Source organism: Pezoporus occidentalis, unplaced genomic scaffold (assembly GCF_034315485.1).
Source record: "Pezoporus occidentalis ecotype Australia unplaced genomic scaffold, CSIRO_AGI_Poc_V1 ctg118, whole genome shotgun sequence".
In the NCBI taxonomy this organism is placed as follows: Eukaryota; Metazoa; Chordata; class Aves; order Psittaciformes; family Psittacidae; genus Pezoporus; species Pezoporus occidentalis.
The window spans coordinates 1,602,713-1,618,516 of NW_026912972.1; the positions used below are offsets into that span (position 1 = coordinate 1,602,713).

At 46.8% G+C, this 15,804-nt stretch overlaps 1 protein-coding gene across 1 annotated transcript in view; it reads left to right on the forward strand.

The window, feature by feature from the left end:
- The first annotated feature begins 431 nt into the window (after window positions 1-431).
- Window positions 432-15,804, forward strand: part of TWIST2 (twist family bHLH transcription factor 2) — a 35,503-nt gene continuing 20,130 nt past the window's right edge. Inside the window, exon 1 of the mRNA XM_062642427.1 lies at window positions 432-1,325. Coding sequence (XP_062498411.1) covers window positions 806-1,288 — 483 coding nt within the window. The 5' untranslated portion in view covers window positions 432-805 and the 3' untranslated portion in view covers window positions 1,289-1,325. The remainder of the gene's footprint in view (window positions 1,326-15,804) is intronic.

Sequence of the window (15,804 nt, forward strand, 5' to 3'; positions counted from 1 at the left end):
CTCCACCCATCCCACAGCTCATTGTGCGCCAGGGGACTTCTGCCACACTGAGGTCACCCCATGGGTCCCCACCTCTGCAGGGGACCTGGGGTGAGACCTTCTTGAGAAGCAGGGTGCAAGACCCACCCCCCCCCTCACAGCACCAAGGGTGCAAAATATAGGGCATCCTCTTGGGCATGATGGGGCTTCATAAGCCCTGCACACCCTGATTTGGGCAAGGTACCAGGGCAGCCTGGCTACAGAGATGGAGCCCATGGGCAGAGACGCAGCCTGTAAGTGCTCAGCACCCCAAAACACCCCCTGGCAGAGCCTTTACCCTAAAGGGGTGCCCCAAATCCAGCACCTATGGGGGGAGGGGGGGGTGGTCTCCGGTTATCTTTTATTCGAGGTGCATTCCCAAGATTTAAGTGTAACATAAAACTGTGAAAGTTTAGCAGGGGAAAAAGCTTTCCTCCCACTGACCTGGCCGGCCAATCAGAAGGGAGCCCTGCACCTCCCTCACTTCTGACAACTATTTAGCAACTGAGCTCAGCTAAAGTTTCCAAAAAGTTGGAATAACTTCCTCTCTCTCCAAGACCTCAAGTTTTTTTGCACAACCCTGGTCCTTGAAATAAGAACCCTTCAAGCAACCTGGAAAACGTTTGGTCAGCACAAAAAAAAAAAAAAAAGCAAAACCAAAAAAGCCCTCCTGTTTTTCCAAAGGATCTGTCTCAGGAATTTAAAGCACATTTAAGACACACACACACACACACATAACATAAAGGAGGGGGGGAAAGGCTCTTCCCCTCCCCTTCTTGCAGAAAGCATGGAAGAAAGCTCCAGTTCTCCTGTTTCCCCTGTGGATAGCTTGGGGACCAGTGAAGAGGAGCTGGAAAGACAGCCAAAGAGATTTGGCAGGAAGAGAAGATACAGTAAGAAGTCCAGCGAAGATGGCAGCCCTAACCCAGGGAAGAGGGGGAAAAAGTCCAGCCCCAGCTCCCAGTCTTATGAGGAACTGCAGAGCCAGAGGATCCTGGCTAATGTCAGAGAGAGGCAGAGGACTCAGTCGCTCAATGAAGCTTTTGCCGCCTTGAGGAAAATCATCCCCACTTTGCCCTCTGACAAACTCAGTAAAATCCAGACCCTCAAGCTGGCAGCACGGTATATAGACTTCCTCTACCAGGTGCTACAGAGCGACGAGATGGACAGTAAGATGACGAGCTGTAGTTACGTGGCTCACGAGAGGCTGAGTTATGCCTTCTCCGTATGGAGGATGGAAGGAGCGTGGTCCATGTCGGCCTCCCACTAGCCACCGCCTGGGTCAGGCAAGCCCAGCTGCCGAAAGGGTAGGTACTGATTTCTCTTCTCCTGAATGATGCTCCGCGTTCATCATGGGATGGGGTTGCCGGTGGCTCCCTGAGCAGCCCGGCTTTACTGCAGGGATTGGTGGAGAAGTGGCACAACTTGGTAGGGAGTGGGGATGCTGCTGGGCAAGGGTATTGGGGGCCACCGACCTGGAGGTGAGATAGACTGTGCTTGGCTCCCTTTTGCTCCCCTGTGCTTGCAAGAATTCAAACTACAAGGAACTTCCATTCATGCAAAAAAGAGATATACCCCATTTAAAAAAAAGAAATAAGAACAGAAATCTGCATGATTCTACTCTGCAGGAATGGGGGACCAGAGAGAGAGCTAGCTGATGAGGAATTGGGGGGGGGGGGTGTTAAGTGCTGCTGCATGAGATTTGCCAGAAAGCGCTGCTTCGGGGAAGGGTTTTAAGAGAGGAAAAGGCAATCAGTACAACAGGCTGACAGCGGGATCTGAAACAGCTGCCACCCCAGCCCCCAAAACCCCAGTGCCAAGGCAGCAGTCCTGGGGCAGCCGCATCCTCTCCCTGCTGGGGGGTCTGCAGAACGTAAGTGGGGTTCAGTGACAAGTTCAGCTCAGGTTGTGTTTCTTCTAAAAGAAACAGGCAGCAGATGTCGGCTGCAAGCCCAGGCTGTGCCCCTTCCCCCCCCCCCTACACACACAGTAAAAAGCAAACAAAGATAGAAGAAACTTAGCCAAATTTTCCTATTTCTTCAGTTTCCCTTCCCCAAAGTACCAGTAAAGCAAAGGCTGTTGTTAGAGATAGTGTCTTATTTACTCTTAACACTGAACTCTTCCTCATAGTTCTCCGTTAGCAGAAAACTACTTCCTCTTAAGTTGCCTTTGTAATATTTGGGGAGGGTGGAATAAACAGCAAGAAAGGCAAAGAAAAGACCTTTAATAACACCCTCATCTCAAGCCAATTAAGCTGAGCAGCTCTGTGTTGTGTCAGACAGAGTTTGCATGCGGCTGGTCACTCTCTGGGGCTTGCTACATAAAGCAGAGTCCATGAATCCATTTCACCAAGCTCCAAGAGAGAAATTTGCAGCCCTCCCATCACGCCGCGCGTGATGTAAAGTGAATTAATTTCATCATGCAGAGAATCGGCTACTTAAAGGTGAAAATCGAGTTCATTCCAGCCCATTGGCCGGGCTCTTTTAAAGGCGCAAATCCATCTTTGTTTTAGCAGCAATAAACGGCCCATTTAAGTTAAAACCCAACCGTGGGGCAACTGCAGCACCTTGTTTGAAAATAGCCAGAGAGTTTTCAACTGGGGCTTACTAATGGTGTAACACAGAAACTTAAAATCCTATTAGAAACCACTTCCAAGTAAACGTTTCAGTCGCATCCTTAAACAGTTTGGACTTCAGTGCTGTAATTAAGGTGTCCACACACTGTTCTATGGAAGAAGTAACAGCCCGAACGTTAGGCTGTTCACAAATCAGTTACTCTGCCCGTTTCACAAGCTGCCTGTTGTTTAACATTGTTTAATAGGTGATGCTGCTGGTGTGTGTTTTATGGACGTTACATTATGCTGCTACTTTTTGCATGCTGTGCCCTCATTTCAACCACAAAAGGCCGAAGTCGAGCTGCTCTTTCAAAGGATCATCCCTCCGTTTATAAAACAGGGTGCTTTTTCCCATGCTAATCTGGCTAGAAAAGCTGCAGCAAATAGATTAGAAGCCCCCACCACACAGGCCAAAACCCAGGCTTCTTGTCAAAAACAGATGTAAAATGTCCCAAACACATATTTCTTCAGCAGTTTAGATTGGCTGAATAGTAAAGTGCTGGGGTGGAACAAAGCATTTATTCTGTTGTTTCCCCAAATGATGTGCTTGCCATTAGCCAGTGATGGTTTTAAAACTGTTCTCAAATCTGCAGCCATTCTCTATCACAGTGCTTTACAGCAGCAAAATCTGCTTTATTATTTAAACCATACTTAAAACTCACTGACGAATGAATTACTTATTAGCACCACTCTGATGAGGCAGATTTTAGGTGTCAATGCTCAGGTTGCCCCTGTCCAAAAGCAATTGCAAGCGACATTTTGGGCAGCATGAAAAACCATGATGTCGAGTCAAATCCCGACGTGTTTTTCACTTCACTTTTTCACCAATTCAGTGTGAACCGGTATTCAGCCTCCTTGCCATAACCTGACGTCGAGCCCTGTGGCTGGAGGTGGCTCTTTGCTTTGTGTTTGAGTGTCTTAGAGAAGAAACTTGCCTTTCCCCGAGCCCCTGCACTTCTCCTTTCTTGTGCCTGTGTGTGCATGCACACGCGTGCGGTTGAACTGTTGAAAACGCTGTTGACAAACGGCCTGGTGTGGTGCGGTGTCAAATTCTATCGTTTATGGCAACAAAAATCACATCTGCCAGCAAAGAAAAACTAAAGATACATCAAGATCCTCAAGAAACCCTTTAAAAGGGGCAAATATAGCTGCATGGCATAACACGGACTTACAGATGGGTCTGTTCCAGCCAGAGGAGTTTTTATGCATAGTAGGAGCTGCCTGTATAGTCTTGGTGATTAATATATATATAATATATATATATAATCCCTTAAGAAATAGCCATTTGAATTTGGGATCAGCTCCTGCCTTTCCTAGGGAGTAGCCAGCACTGCAAAGATTAGGTGAGCAAAAAGAGGTGAACACCGTTCAGACTGGATCGCTGCAGCAGTCCTCCCTTTCTGGGGAGAGATAAAGCAGGAAAGTTTTTCTCCTTGCAGGAACAGTCATAACCCTTCACCTGCAACAAAATCAGAGCAGGTTTTGGTCTAAAAATCAGAGCCTTGGGAATTGGTGAAATGCCACCTGGCTTCTCCAAATGCCAGCAGGTCACTGCCGTTCGTTCCTCTGGCCATGAGAGGTTTTCCTGTTCTGGTCCATGCAATTACAGACAACTTACTCCAGTAGTTTCAAGACGAACAAGCAGAGCTTTGTACTTCAATGAGTTCAATAGGGTGTTTCAGCTGGATACAAGCTGAGCCTTCCTCCCCAAAATCTTCATATCCTCAACACGAGCACCTGTGCCCCTTCCCTTTGCAGCCACCTTTCTCTTTTTCCTTCAAAACACTCAAGATACTCGTGATTTTGGGATTTCACAGTCTAGAGTAAAGAAAGTATTGCCTGTTTTTCTATTTAGTAGGAAAAATCCTGTCCAACAGCGATGCCAGAACCGAAGTGTAAAAGACAATACAGCCCTAAACCCCGTGCTAGTAAAACCAGCCTGCCAGCAACCCACTTCCCACTCTCTGCAATATAGCTTGGGATGAGTTCTTTGCCTCCCTTGGGCTGGCAGTGGCACTAATAACACCTTTCTCATCTTTTTTTTTGTGCTGGGGAAGCCTCATACAACGTGTACATTTGATACACAGCCCTTTACCATTGCCTTTCCAGGCAGTATAAAACACTATCATCTTATTTCACTTTGTCTTTCAAGCAGCAGACGTTATCTTTGCTGGCCCTGAGAACAACCTAATTCTATGGTATATGAAAGCAGTGCAGTTAACTGAGGGTGTTATGACACTGAAACTAAGCCCTTTTTGTCCCCAAAGCCCTATTTTTTTCATACGCATCCTTAGAAAAATGTAAATATGTTTCCTTGACAGGAAGGATTGTAAAGTTTGGTATTTACATTAATAGGCTTGTAGCAGAGGTGGGGGGGGGGGGGGGGGGGGGGGGGGGGGGGGGGGGGGGGGGGGGGGGGGGGGGGGGGGGGGGGGGGGGGGGGGGGGGGGGGGGGGGTAATCTTAGTGCATTTAAAAGCCCAGGAAAAATGCGGTTTTGGATCTTCTGTTTACTTTTGTGTCTTTTCTTGGGAAAGAATAAATCTGTTCCACAGCAGACACCAAATATATTGCAGTCAGCCAGAAAACACTCGGGCTCGGGGACCTTTGAAAGAGAGGGTGTAAGGAAAATGCGCCGGAGAAGGAGACATGCAAAAGACAAATCTGCCATGAGTTAGATGAATAGAAACTAATTACCGATTATAAAGAGTTAGAGATACACATGGTGGAGAGAAAACGTGGGATCAGAACCGAAGGACCGCTTGGAAGAGAGGCAAAAGCATGTTACTACTTAATCTGCCAGCGGCAGGCTTGCGGTAAAAGCACTATCGGGAGAGATGTGCGTTGAAGGGTCATTAGGGGAACAATCAGGGCATACATTTCAGCTAAGTACACCTAATTTGTCTCCAAATTAGTCATCCTCACACCAGTCATCTGAGCAGAGCAGCTCTAATTTTAAGAGCGCACAAAGCATCCTCTAAAAGGGGAAGACTGCAGTGCTTCTCCTTCACAACCTCCCTTCACATTCCTGCCTTCGGTGCTTTTTGAGACATATTTCATGGAGTTATATGTAGCAGTGATAAATGAGCCTTGGAGATCACAGCAGCCTCTTACAGAGCTGGGACAGATCCTGTAACCACTGCTGAAATCTCTTTTGGGGACATTTCTTGTCACTCTTTCCCCCCAGCAATATAATTATTTTTATAGCTGTAGCTCTGAGAATCATTTCCATGTGGTTCAACATGACTTTGAAATCTCCAAGCCTGAATTTATGTCTCACTGTAGAGCCATAGGAACAGTTTGATGAGGCCACGAACATGTAAGGGAATGCCACCACAACCCAGAGCGCAGAGCGAGCTTGACATGGAATTACAGGTGACAGTTGGGGAAAGCACATGATTTTTGGTAGTTTCTCCCCCCTTCCCAGGCTTCACAGATTAGGAAAGGGGAAAAAATAGCTGGTAAAAATATAGTGCTGTGCCATGAAACACCTTCTGATCCAGATCCTCCGCTGGCCCTAAGGAATCTTGCTGCTCCTTGCTAGCTGACGATCCCATCAGACCTCTCAGTGGCTTGCTATAAGTGACTTTGAGCGAGCTACACACCATCGTTTCTGATTTGCTTCTAAGACAAATTTGGAAGAGAGAAAAACCAAGGAGCCCTCCAGCTGGATACAAGCAGCCTCGTGCTAATTAATAATTAGTTCTATTTATTTAGTGCTAATTAATAATTAAGAATGAAAACAGTAGGAATATTTGCCAGGCAAAAATAGAAACAAAGCTCTGGGCACCCCAGCACTTTATTAGATTTGTAGCTGTAGATGACCACTCAGCAACAACAACTAATCATACACAAACAACAAATTAACTCAGCCAGCCAATAAATCAAAGTAAGGCAGCCCCTTCCCTCATACCCGTCTCTTTAACCGCTTCCACACCAGACCTGGATGAAGGCAGCCAGTCCACGCAGCCCATTCTGGGGCACAGCAACCGTCCCATCAGGGCTAGCTTTAGCAATGCCATTGTCCTTCTCTCAGGAAGGGGAGCCAGTTAAGCAGCCATGAGGGTCTTCTCCAGCAAGCATCCCCTCAGCTGGGCTTTCTGTTAGGCTCTGCTCAACTTCTGCATGCATGTCGATAGCTATGCAGGGTGGGGATTTGGGCTCTGGGTAGCTCTTTGGGATTTACTTCTGTATTAAGGCAGGGCTTTCTTTGGAGGGGTGCATGTGTGACTGGTAAAAGAGAGGATCTCCCTTTAAAAGTTTTCCACTGTTCATCACCATTACAGTGCAAGGCTTTCAGTGTTTAGCAGCAAGGAGGGTTTTCCCTTGGGATGGGTCAAAAAGAGGAAGAATCAGCATATCTCCTCTGAAAACGAGCCGATACGTTGCAGGAACATGGAGACAGGAAGGCTTTGCTGGAGAAAGGTGCAAACAGGACAGCAGAAGCTTTTGGTAACACTCTCAAAGTGCTAAATAAGCAACAATTAAACGCTACTGCTAACAGAGGGTTTCAAAGATGCCGTTAGTTCCCTGACCTCTCCAGCCAGTCCTCCCGGAGGTCTGCGCCCTTTGGATGGAAGAGGCATTTTGGTCTAATTCTCTGAACTGAGCCCAGGAAAGAGCCAGCAGCGGGCGTTTGTCAGCCTAGGATGGCGTCTCCCTGGGAAGGCGACAGCCAGGCACCCCCAGACCTCTCTCAGGGGCTTTGTTTGTGAGCTTTCACATGATTCCCAACTCTATTTTGGCTTCTGCATTGTGGCAAAGGATGGAAGCTCAGCAGATGCAGTCCGCACAACTTGCAGAAGCAATCAGGCATCAAAAAGATAATAACCCTCATGCCCTGCATCGTATGGTGAAGCTGCAAGTGAGCTGTAGTCTCTCTTACTCCCATCTTCTCCCCATCATTTGCTTGGAAAACAGAAAAAGGGGGGCTGGGAGGAAGAGACAGATGTCTACTGGTTCAGCTTGATATATATTTACTGGAAGAGGTCCAGTAAACCTGTACTAGCTTTAATTGAATTCCTAATAAGATAGTTTTGCCTTTCTCAACCGCTGCCCCCCAGAAAAACTTTACCATTTCCTTAAGAGATATTAGACCTGCCAAATGCATGCTTTAAAATGTATGAATTAGGTTTCAGCTGAATTTAGCCACCAAAAATCCTCATGCCGTGATTTATCTGATTACACCTTCAGTTTAAACTGCTCGGGCCTCCTTTAAAAACCATATGCTTGTGCTTCAATGTAAATAAACCTAATTGCTCAGCTAAGAGAGATGTGGGGGGATCATGGCTGCACTGAGGCTTTTGCTAAGAAATCAGGTGATCCAGCTTGGAATATTCGGCAGAGTTGGGATGGTGCCAGGGAGAGGTTTTCGGGCAGAAAGCTGCATTTTGCATGGCTGGGGTGCTTGGGTTTCCCAACACCAACCTCCTGAATAGAATTAATCTGCCAGCGGGACCTCACAAACCACAAACACACACATTTAAGAAGTGACCCTCACAGCACATTTCGTGCGCGCCATGATGAAATCTCACTGTGGAATATGGCTTGATAGGAGAAATTCCCGGCCCCAGGAAGCTCAGAAAATCATGGGGTTGTTAAAGAAATATAACAAAAAGTAAGGCAAAAGGACATATGCTTGAAGATCTTAAAGGTCTTTTCCAGCCTAACTCATTTTATGCTTGTCAGTGTACAATTTACCATTGGTAACTAAAAAACTGCCCTGTTAAAACAAAAGGACTTTAATCCCTCTGCAGAAACCTTGACTGGGGAGCACTGCAGCACCCTGATACCCCCTATGCCATCACCCCATAAATGCTGTCAGGAGCATGCTTGCCCTGCAGCACAAAAAACCCACCCTGAATACGCTCAAGACAAAGAAGCAATGAAATGGAGCTTCGTTCTTGAAAGGAAACACCAGCTCCTTGCTGGTCCTGTACATTTCACCCACTGCTCTCTTTTCACCATTCAAATAGCCCCATCCCACTGCAGCTTCTCTGTGCCTCTGCTGAGGGCAATGTAATATATAGTGTTATATATACTATATAACTATGTAACTGTGTATATATATAACACTATATATATTATATATATAGTGCTGCCCATTGAACAGAAAGCTGTAAGCTCCCTTCTGGGTGTTCAGAGCAAAGACTCCATGGGAAAGCCACCCTGCAGGCTGAGTTGTACTTGTAGCATGGCTCCAGGAGGAACCCCAGTATCTGTGAGTGCTTGGCAATGCCACCCACCCCAAGCACAGGGGCAGAGTGAGGTGTCACCCTCCCCAGGACCATGTTGGTGGATGTGAGCAATACACACTCATAGCATCACCCCCAGGAGAAAAGCATCTGGGGCACCATCAAGTGGTTAAATCAAATGAGTTAGGATGGGAAAAATGCCTCTGGGGTGCCCAGCACCACCTCCATGCTACACACACCAGCTGGCATCCCATAGGCATCTTTAGCCAATTCTTGTGAGCTTAAGCTTTTCTTTCCCCAAATGCACAAGGCTGTGGCACACCAGACATCAGCGGATGCCACAGCATGGGGTAGGTAGCAGGAATTGAGCCTATGCAAGAGCATCCATGTGGAACCATGGAGATTTTGGTTATGGCAGTGACTCTAGGAGTGCCAGGGAATCACCACCATGGAAACTTCCCAGTGAAATACCAGGGCATAAAACTACACTATAAAAGATGGCCAGATGGGATAATATTGTCTTAAAAATATAAAACTATGTGCACAAAATTAATGCGTATTTTTACACATTAGATGATTATTCTGCATCTGTAAAAGACATTTATTACATTGCCTGATGAGCTCAGGAAACTTACAGTGTCACCGAGTCCTTTTCGCTGCCTGTAATTGCAAGCACAATCCTTCAGGCATGACCCTGCAAAGATCTCTTTCCACTTAGTGGGGTTTTATGTGCTGGACAAGGAGATATTTTGCAAGATATTTTTCATCCTTTGCCATGAGAAGAGCTGTTGAATAGATTCCTGTTGTTACCAGCACTAAATAATCTCTTTTATACTTGGTCTCTGACACGTTTGTTGTTGGAGTGGAGCTGGAGCATGACTGAGCTTCAGCTTTCTCACCACCTTCCCCATAGAGAAGTGGTGAATTTGCACTTAGGTTTCGGTGCAGGGAGGTGGTTTGGAGCACTGAGGTTTGAACTGTTCAAGGCACAGTCTGTGCCTTAAAAAGCAAGGGGGATCAGAACATCCCTTTCCAATGATCCCTTGGAAGCTTTGAAGCTGCAATCCATATTTCTTGGGATAAGTCAATGCGTGCAAAGGAGTAACTCAACACCGGTTTATAGGTTCTTGCCAGGGAAATTAGTGGTAGAGAGAACACAAAAAGACTCCATCACCCCCAGAAAAGTACCTACAGGTACCCTAGGGCCAATGCAATGTGCTCAGAGTGCTGGGGATATAGGGTAGGATTTTCAAGCTGTGAATCAGGAGTTCAAAACACTGATTTTCAATGGGACTGAGTTGACCTGAGGATTTTACTCATAAGCACTGTTATTTTGTAAACCTGGCAACATTTCCCCTCTCAATGGGTTGCAAAAGGTGGTTTAAAGTGGTTGAGTAGCCTAAGGGAAATGGACATGGCTTTGGAAGTTGTAGCTGTTTCCTAGTTCCGAATTACGTCAGAATAAGAGGCTTTAAAAGCAAGAGGGCTCAAATGCATTTCCCTTTTCTGATATTGGTTTCTTGACATCATATCATTACTGGCTCATTTTCTGCTGCAATTAGAAAGGTTTCCATGTGCACCACAGCACCTAAGGAGGTACACGTACAAGTCCCAAGTACATTTATTAGAAATGCCTACTCATCCCTGCTCCTACAGAAAATAAACCTCCCGTTTAGAGCATGTTCAGCACTATTTCTTAGTGCCATAATTCCACCAGCCATGCAAATCAGTTGCAATGTCTTTGCTCCCCAGTGCTACTGTTTCTTAATCTTCCATTTAAATGCTACTACACAGGTAGCTACATCCATCTTACAGAGCTCTAGCAACATTTTGCACTATTTTAAAACACAAAACTTCTTTCTAGATAGGAATTCCACCTTGGATAGGAATTCTAGATAGGCTGCCACCTTGAATTACTCATTCACTGCATTGTTCAGGCTGCCTTTCAGCTCTGTTTCAGGCACATCCTTAAAATGTGCCCAATATGTTCCAAAACAAGGGGCTTTTGTGTCATTTCTGCCATGTCACACCAGTAGACCCAGCCTGACAAAGAAATCTGGAGTACCCCAAGGGGAGAAAATCTCAATTATAACACAAATATGCAGTTTGGCAATGCAAGCTACAACACCCTATGTCAGGCTCCCCAGTACAAACCCATCTTAACACTGCATCTTAAAGAGATCATCCAAACCACTCTCTCCCTGTGCAAAGGGTTCTTGCCCATGCTGCTGGCATCACTGATTTGTCCCTTTGGGGCTGGCGGGAGCCCCTAATGAAGGCAAGCTATGGGGACCACACAGCAGTGCAGTGCTGGCACAAGGTTGGAACTAGATGATCTTTGAGGTCCCTGCAACCAAAACTGTTCTGTCATTCATTCTGGGGATGTGGTGGTGTCAGTCGCCCCCTGGACCTAGGCATGGTCCTTTCTAATGTGACAAGGCCAGCATAGCCCAAATGCGCTTTGGGACAACACTGCCATGGTGGATGCAAAGAGCGAGAGAGGAGGAGAGGGAAACTTCCAGGATCTCTTGCAGGAAGCTCAGGTTGGGATTCAACACCTAAAGCTTTGCAGGAGATTTGGTTACTGGGATTATGTGGGGAAATGGATGTTGCTGCATTGTACTTTATAGATGGCAACCACAACTGGTGAGGCAGCTGTGGAACAGTCAGGGAACTGACTCAGGAAAGTTGTTGGCCCACTTGTACAGCATGCATCTTGGGGGGCTTTGGTCCCCGGACAAGCTCGCTGCTTCCAGCTGGTTCCCTTCTTGCAGGTATGGATGTGAGCTGGCTGTAGAATGGGGGTGCCCACCCCAGGAAAGGCAAACCAGCCCTGAACACAGCCCTTGGCAGACACTGCAGGGACCCCAGCCATTAAAACCCTGGTCATTCCCCCCTACTCCAGCAGGACAGGAGCCCTCAAATCTGGGCTCTCCACTTCCCTAACTGCGACCATCGAAGCGACACACAGGGATGCAGCACCATCCAGCTTTAACCCAGTAGGAGGCATCAGATGGGGCTGAGAGGCAGATGAGGCTATTCTTCCCATTTTCATTTTCTTAGGAAACTATGAAAGAAAAGGAAAAAGAAACAACAAAACCCCAGCATTTGGCAGCAGACAGAGGGTGGGGATCACTGCCAAGGCCTGGACAGCTGTACCTTCTTCACTAGCAAGTTGTGTGATCAGCAAGGGCCGTGCTGAAAGCCAAGAGGAGTTACCATAGCTGCCACATTGCATTTGGCTGATCCTCCCTCTGGGAGACACCTTAAAGAAACAAACCCACCCTAACAGCTACGCCAGCACTCGCACTCCACTGTGCATCAGAGGAAAACTATGGGTGACCTCTCAGGGTTTGTGTTCCCCCCCCTTCCCTATCTTCAGATCCAAGCTAAGGGAACAGGGGAGAAGGAGAGTAGTTCCTGCAAATGTTTTCTGATTTTCTGCAGCCTCGTGTTCCCAGCAGTGCTCCTGTGGCTGGACCTTCCCAGCGGCTTGGAATAACCCAGGAAATGATGCAAAAGCCCTGGTGGGTCCCATCCACACTGAGCACTGCAGCCAGGAAAACCCACTCCATCCCATGTCCTTGCACTGCAAATCTAGAAGCTTTTTGCCTGGTGGGATCTTAAAACAGAAGGGAAGGGTTTTATCAGGAGGAAGGAGAGAGTTGTGATGTGCAGAGAAGCTTTAAAGAGCACTGATAGGCCGTGCCTGGCTCACAGCAGATACACACCAAGAGCATTGCTGTAAGCAATAGCTGAGGGAAGCCTTCCTTCTGCTCCCAGCAGAGCAGGTAAGGTAATGAAAAGCTCTTAGATTTCTTTTAAAACAGAAATTGCTCTTCCTTTTCTTTAGGAGAAAAGCAAGAGACCCATTTCTAGGTGTTATCCCTGCTCTAAGACAACAGCCAAGCACTCCCCAGGCTTCAAGGTTTGTGTTAAACTCAGTGAAACAAAAGTTCTGACCTCCAAAAGCTTTCTTTCACAAAGCCTGCCACATGTATCCCTGTTTCCACAATAAAGCTCCTTACAAACATGTTAAAAACCATCGTAAGGATGGTTTTTCCTTGGAAACATCTCCAAAAGAGTCTTCCAAGGAACTGTACTTGCTCCAAAGCCATGCTGAGCTCTCCCTGTCCTACCAGCCCCATAATTAGCAGCTTCCGAAGCTCAAAGAGATTTCTTGGATGATAAAGGTGGAAAGTCACAGGAACACAGCACAGCTTGCTCCTGGGCTCTTGCTGACTCAGCATCTGCTGGCACTAGAGGGCAGGATACACTTTATTAGAGAGTAGGATGCACATTATTAGAGAGTAAGGAGTGTTTGAGGTTGCATTGAAGGGGCACGTGTGTCTAAGAAGGAGCATGCAGCCTGTCTAGGAGTAGCCAGAAGCTGCCTCACTGCACAAAGCAAGGACCACCCTTGCACTGAGCATATCCCACAGCAGCGATTATCAGGGCAAGAGCCTCCCACGCTAAGTAAGAATCAGAATCCCAAATGGCATCAGAGGCACTTCCACCACCTTGTAGACACAGCTGCCTGCTGCTTTACCAGCCATATGATTCAAGGTGAAGTGTTTGGCCTTGCAAGGGGGATGCTCTGAGCAGTATTCACTGGCAGTTTCTGCTCAGAAGCTGTCTGTAATTGCAAGCTCTGTGCTTCAGGCACGACCCTGTGAAGATCTCTTCCCTTTTAGTGGGGTTTTATGCACTGATTTCTGATCAAAACCATTTGGCAGATACATGCAGCAGGCACAGACAAGTTACACTGCAAGTGCTGTTGCTCAGATTCATAGAAACAACCTTTTTCCACACACAGCTGATGCTCAGGGAGTTGTCAACATATTCTTTCTATATAGAAAGACTTTTTTTCTTCCTCTTATTACTTTGGTGTGTTTTCCTATGTGTATGATGAAATCTGTACTGTCCTCATCTTAATAGGAGATTTTAGACTAGCTCCAATCAAAGCAAGCCCAGGTTCTCTCCATTCCTTTATCAACAGCCACTTGAAGGACAACCAAAATTGCACAAGAGTACTCCAAGCAAATTATGCAGTGCAGTCCTTTCATTAGTGAAAACCCCATAGAACTGGCAGGCTTCAAGAGCAAAGTAATTCATGGTCTAAACACAAGAACTTCCCCCAAGCCTCCCAGACCTCCTTGTAGGGAGGCCCTAATCCTGCAACCACAGCATGCCACCCTGCAGCATGGTATTCATCACTGCAGAAAGCATTGTGGGCTGACAGCCAGAAGCAGCAGGTTGCACCCTGAATAAGCAATGTTTTTTGACATCACAACTTGTAACGTACAAAAGCAACTAAATAGATTAGGGTGGACTAGTGTATCAAACCCCAGCCCAGATGCAGCCCAAACCTAGCGGCAGGCACAGGATGCAATAAGCATCACCCCAGCTGCTGGTACTTACAGGTCTGATAGAAAGCACTGACCCTTCACTGAGGGACTGAACTCCTTTAAAATGGAAGGATTGGGGTGCACACTAGCAAACTGAGGTGCTGTGCCCACAGATCTTGCACTGCAGCACAGGGCTAAACCCAGCTGAGATGTTCCAACAAAGCAGAAGGTGTCCCTGCCCGTGGCAGCGGGTTGGAACTGGATGAGCTTTAGGGTCCCTTCCAACCCAAACCAGTCTGGGATGCTATGATTTCTAGTAGAAGCAATGTGGGGTTTTGATTGCAGTTTGGGAGTGGAGATTTCACCCTTGCTTTGCTGCTGGACTAAAACAGGAGGTCTGTAATCACACATTTGGCTGCTAGCAAATAGGGTGTTTTGCAGGACAACACCTTGAGAGCCTCTAGACAGATGATGGCTGATGAAGGAGCTCCCAAACTTGCTCTCATCTGCTCTGTTCATCTCCAGCCCATTTTGCACTGCTGCTTTTGGTGGGGACAAGGCACGGCTTGTACCCATAGCCCACACTAAGAACACTCACCTCCACTGTGCTTTACACCCAACTTGTCCATACCATCTTGGTTGATGGATGGTGCCTCAGTTTCCCCCATAAGAGTTAATACAAATACTTGTCCTTTGAATGCCTGTTGCCTGTCTGCCTTGTAACCTCTCCACAAGACAGAACAGAGCATGTAAAGAAGAGATCCACATGGCAACCAGATTGCTTTTTCCCTGCCTAGCCAGCCCATCTTCCCTGCTGTCACAGCAGAGAACATCCTCTCTGTACCCTGTATTTTTAGGTGCTTTTGGAAGCAGTTTTCTCCGTCTGGCCTGCAAAATGGAAACTGGCTCTGCACTGAGGCCAGGCTGAGTAGCCCATCTACAGCAATTCATATTCATTTCACAGCTTCTCATTTCAGCAATCTAAATTGCAGATGTGCACTTCAGATCAGGAGAGAGACAAGAACGGAAGGAAAAAGGTTAAACAGCTCTGAGTCACTCCAATACATGACCCACTGTTGATTTAGAAACCTACCTCAGCAGTAAATGCAGAATAAAGCCCTCCAAACTGTTTAACCTCTTGTATTCTGGCCAGCAAAAGAAATCAATGAGAACAAAACATCCCCCCAGAGGCAGAAAAGCAGCAGATCTGGAAAAACCCTGCATTGAAAGTGGTACCAAGAGAAGAGTGACCCAAAACAAGTGACCTAAAGAGAGGGGAAACAAATAAGGAGGGAAAATAGGGCAGCAGACATGAAAGGCAAAGAGGCAGGAAAAGGCATTAGCAAAGCAGATAAGGCAGCAACAAGCAGAAGGAGAAAGAAAATACAGGTCAAACCTTGCTCTTGCTAAAGCTGATAGCAAGACTCTGGTACAAAATGCCCCCACTTTGTGCAGGAGAATGGTTTGCACCCAGTTGTTCCTTGGGAGCTGCATGGACTGAGCACTTCCATCATAATCCCAAATTATTTATCCATGGGTGGGTTGGTTGCTCCTTTTGTTTTTTTTTTTTTTGGGGGGGGGGGTGCAGGGGAGAGGAAGAAACACCAGGCTGAAGGCAAAGGACATCTCAG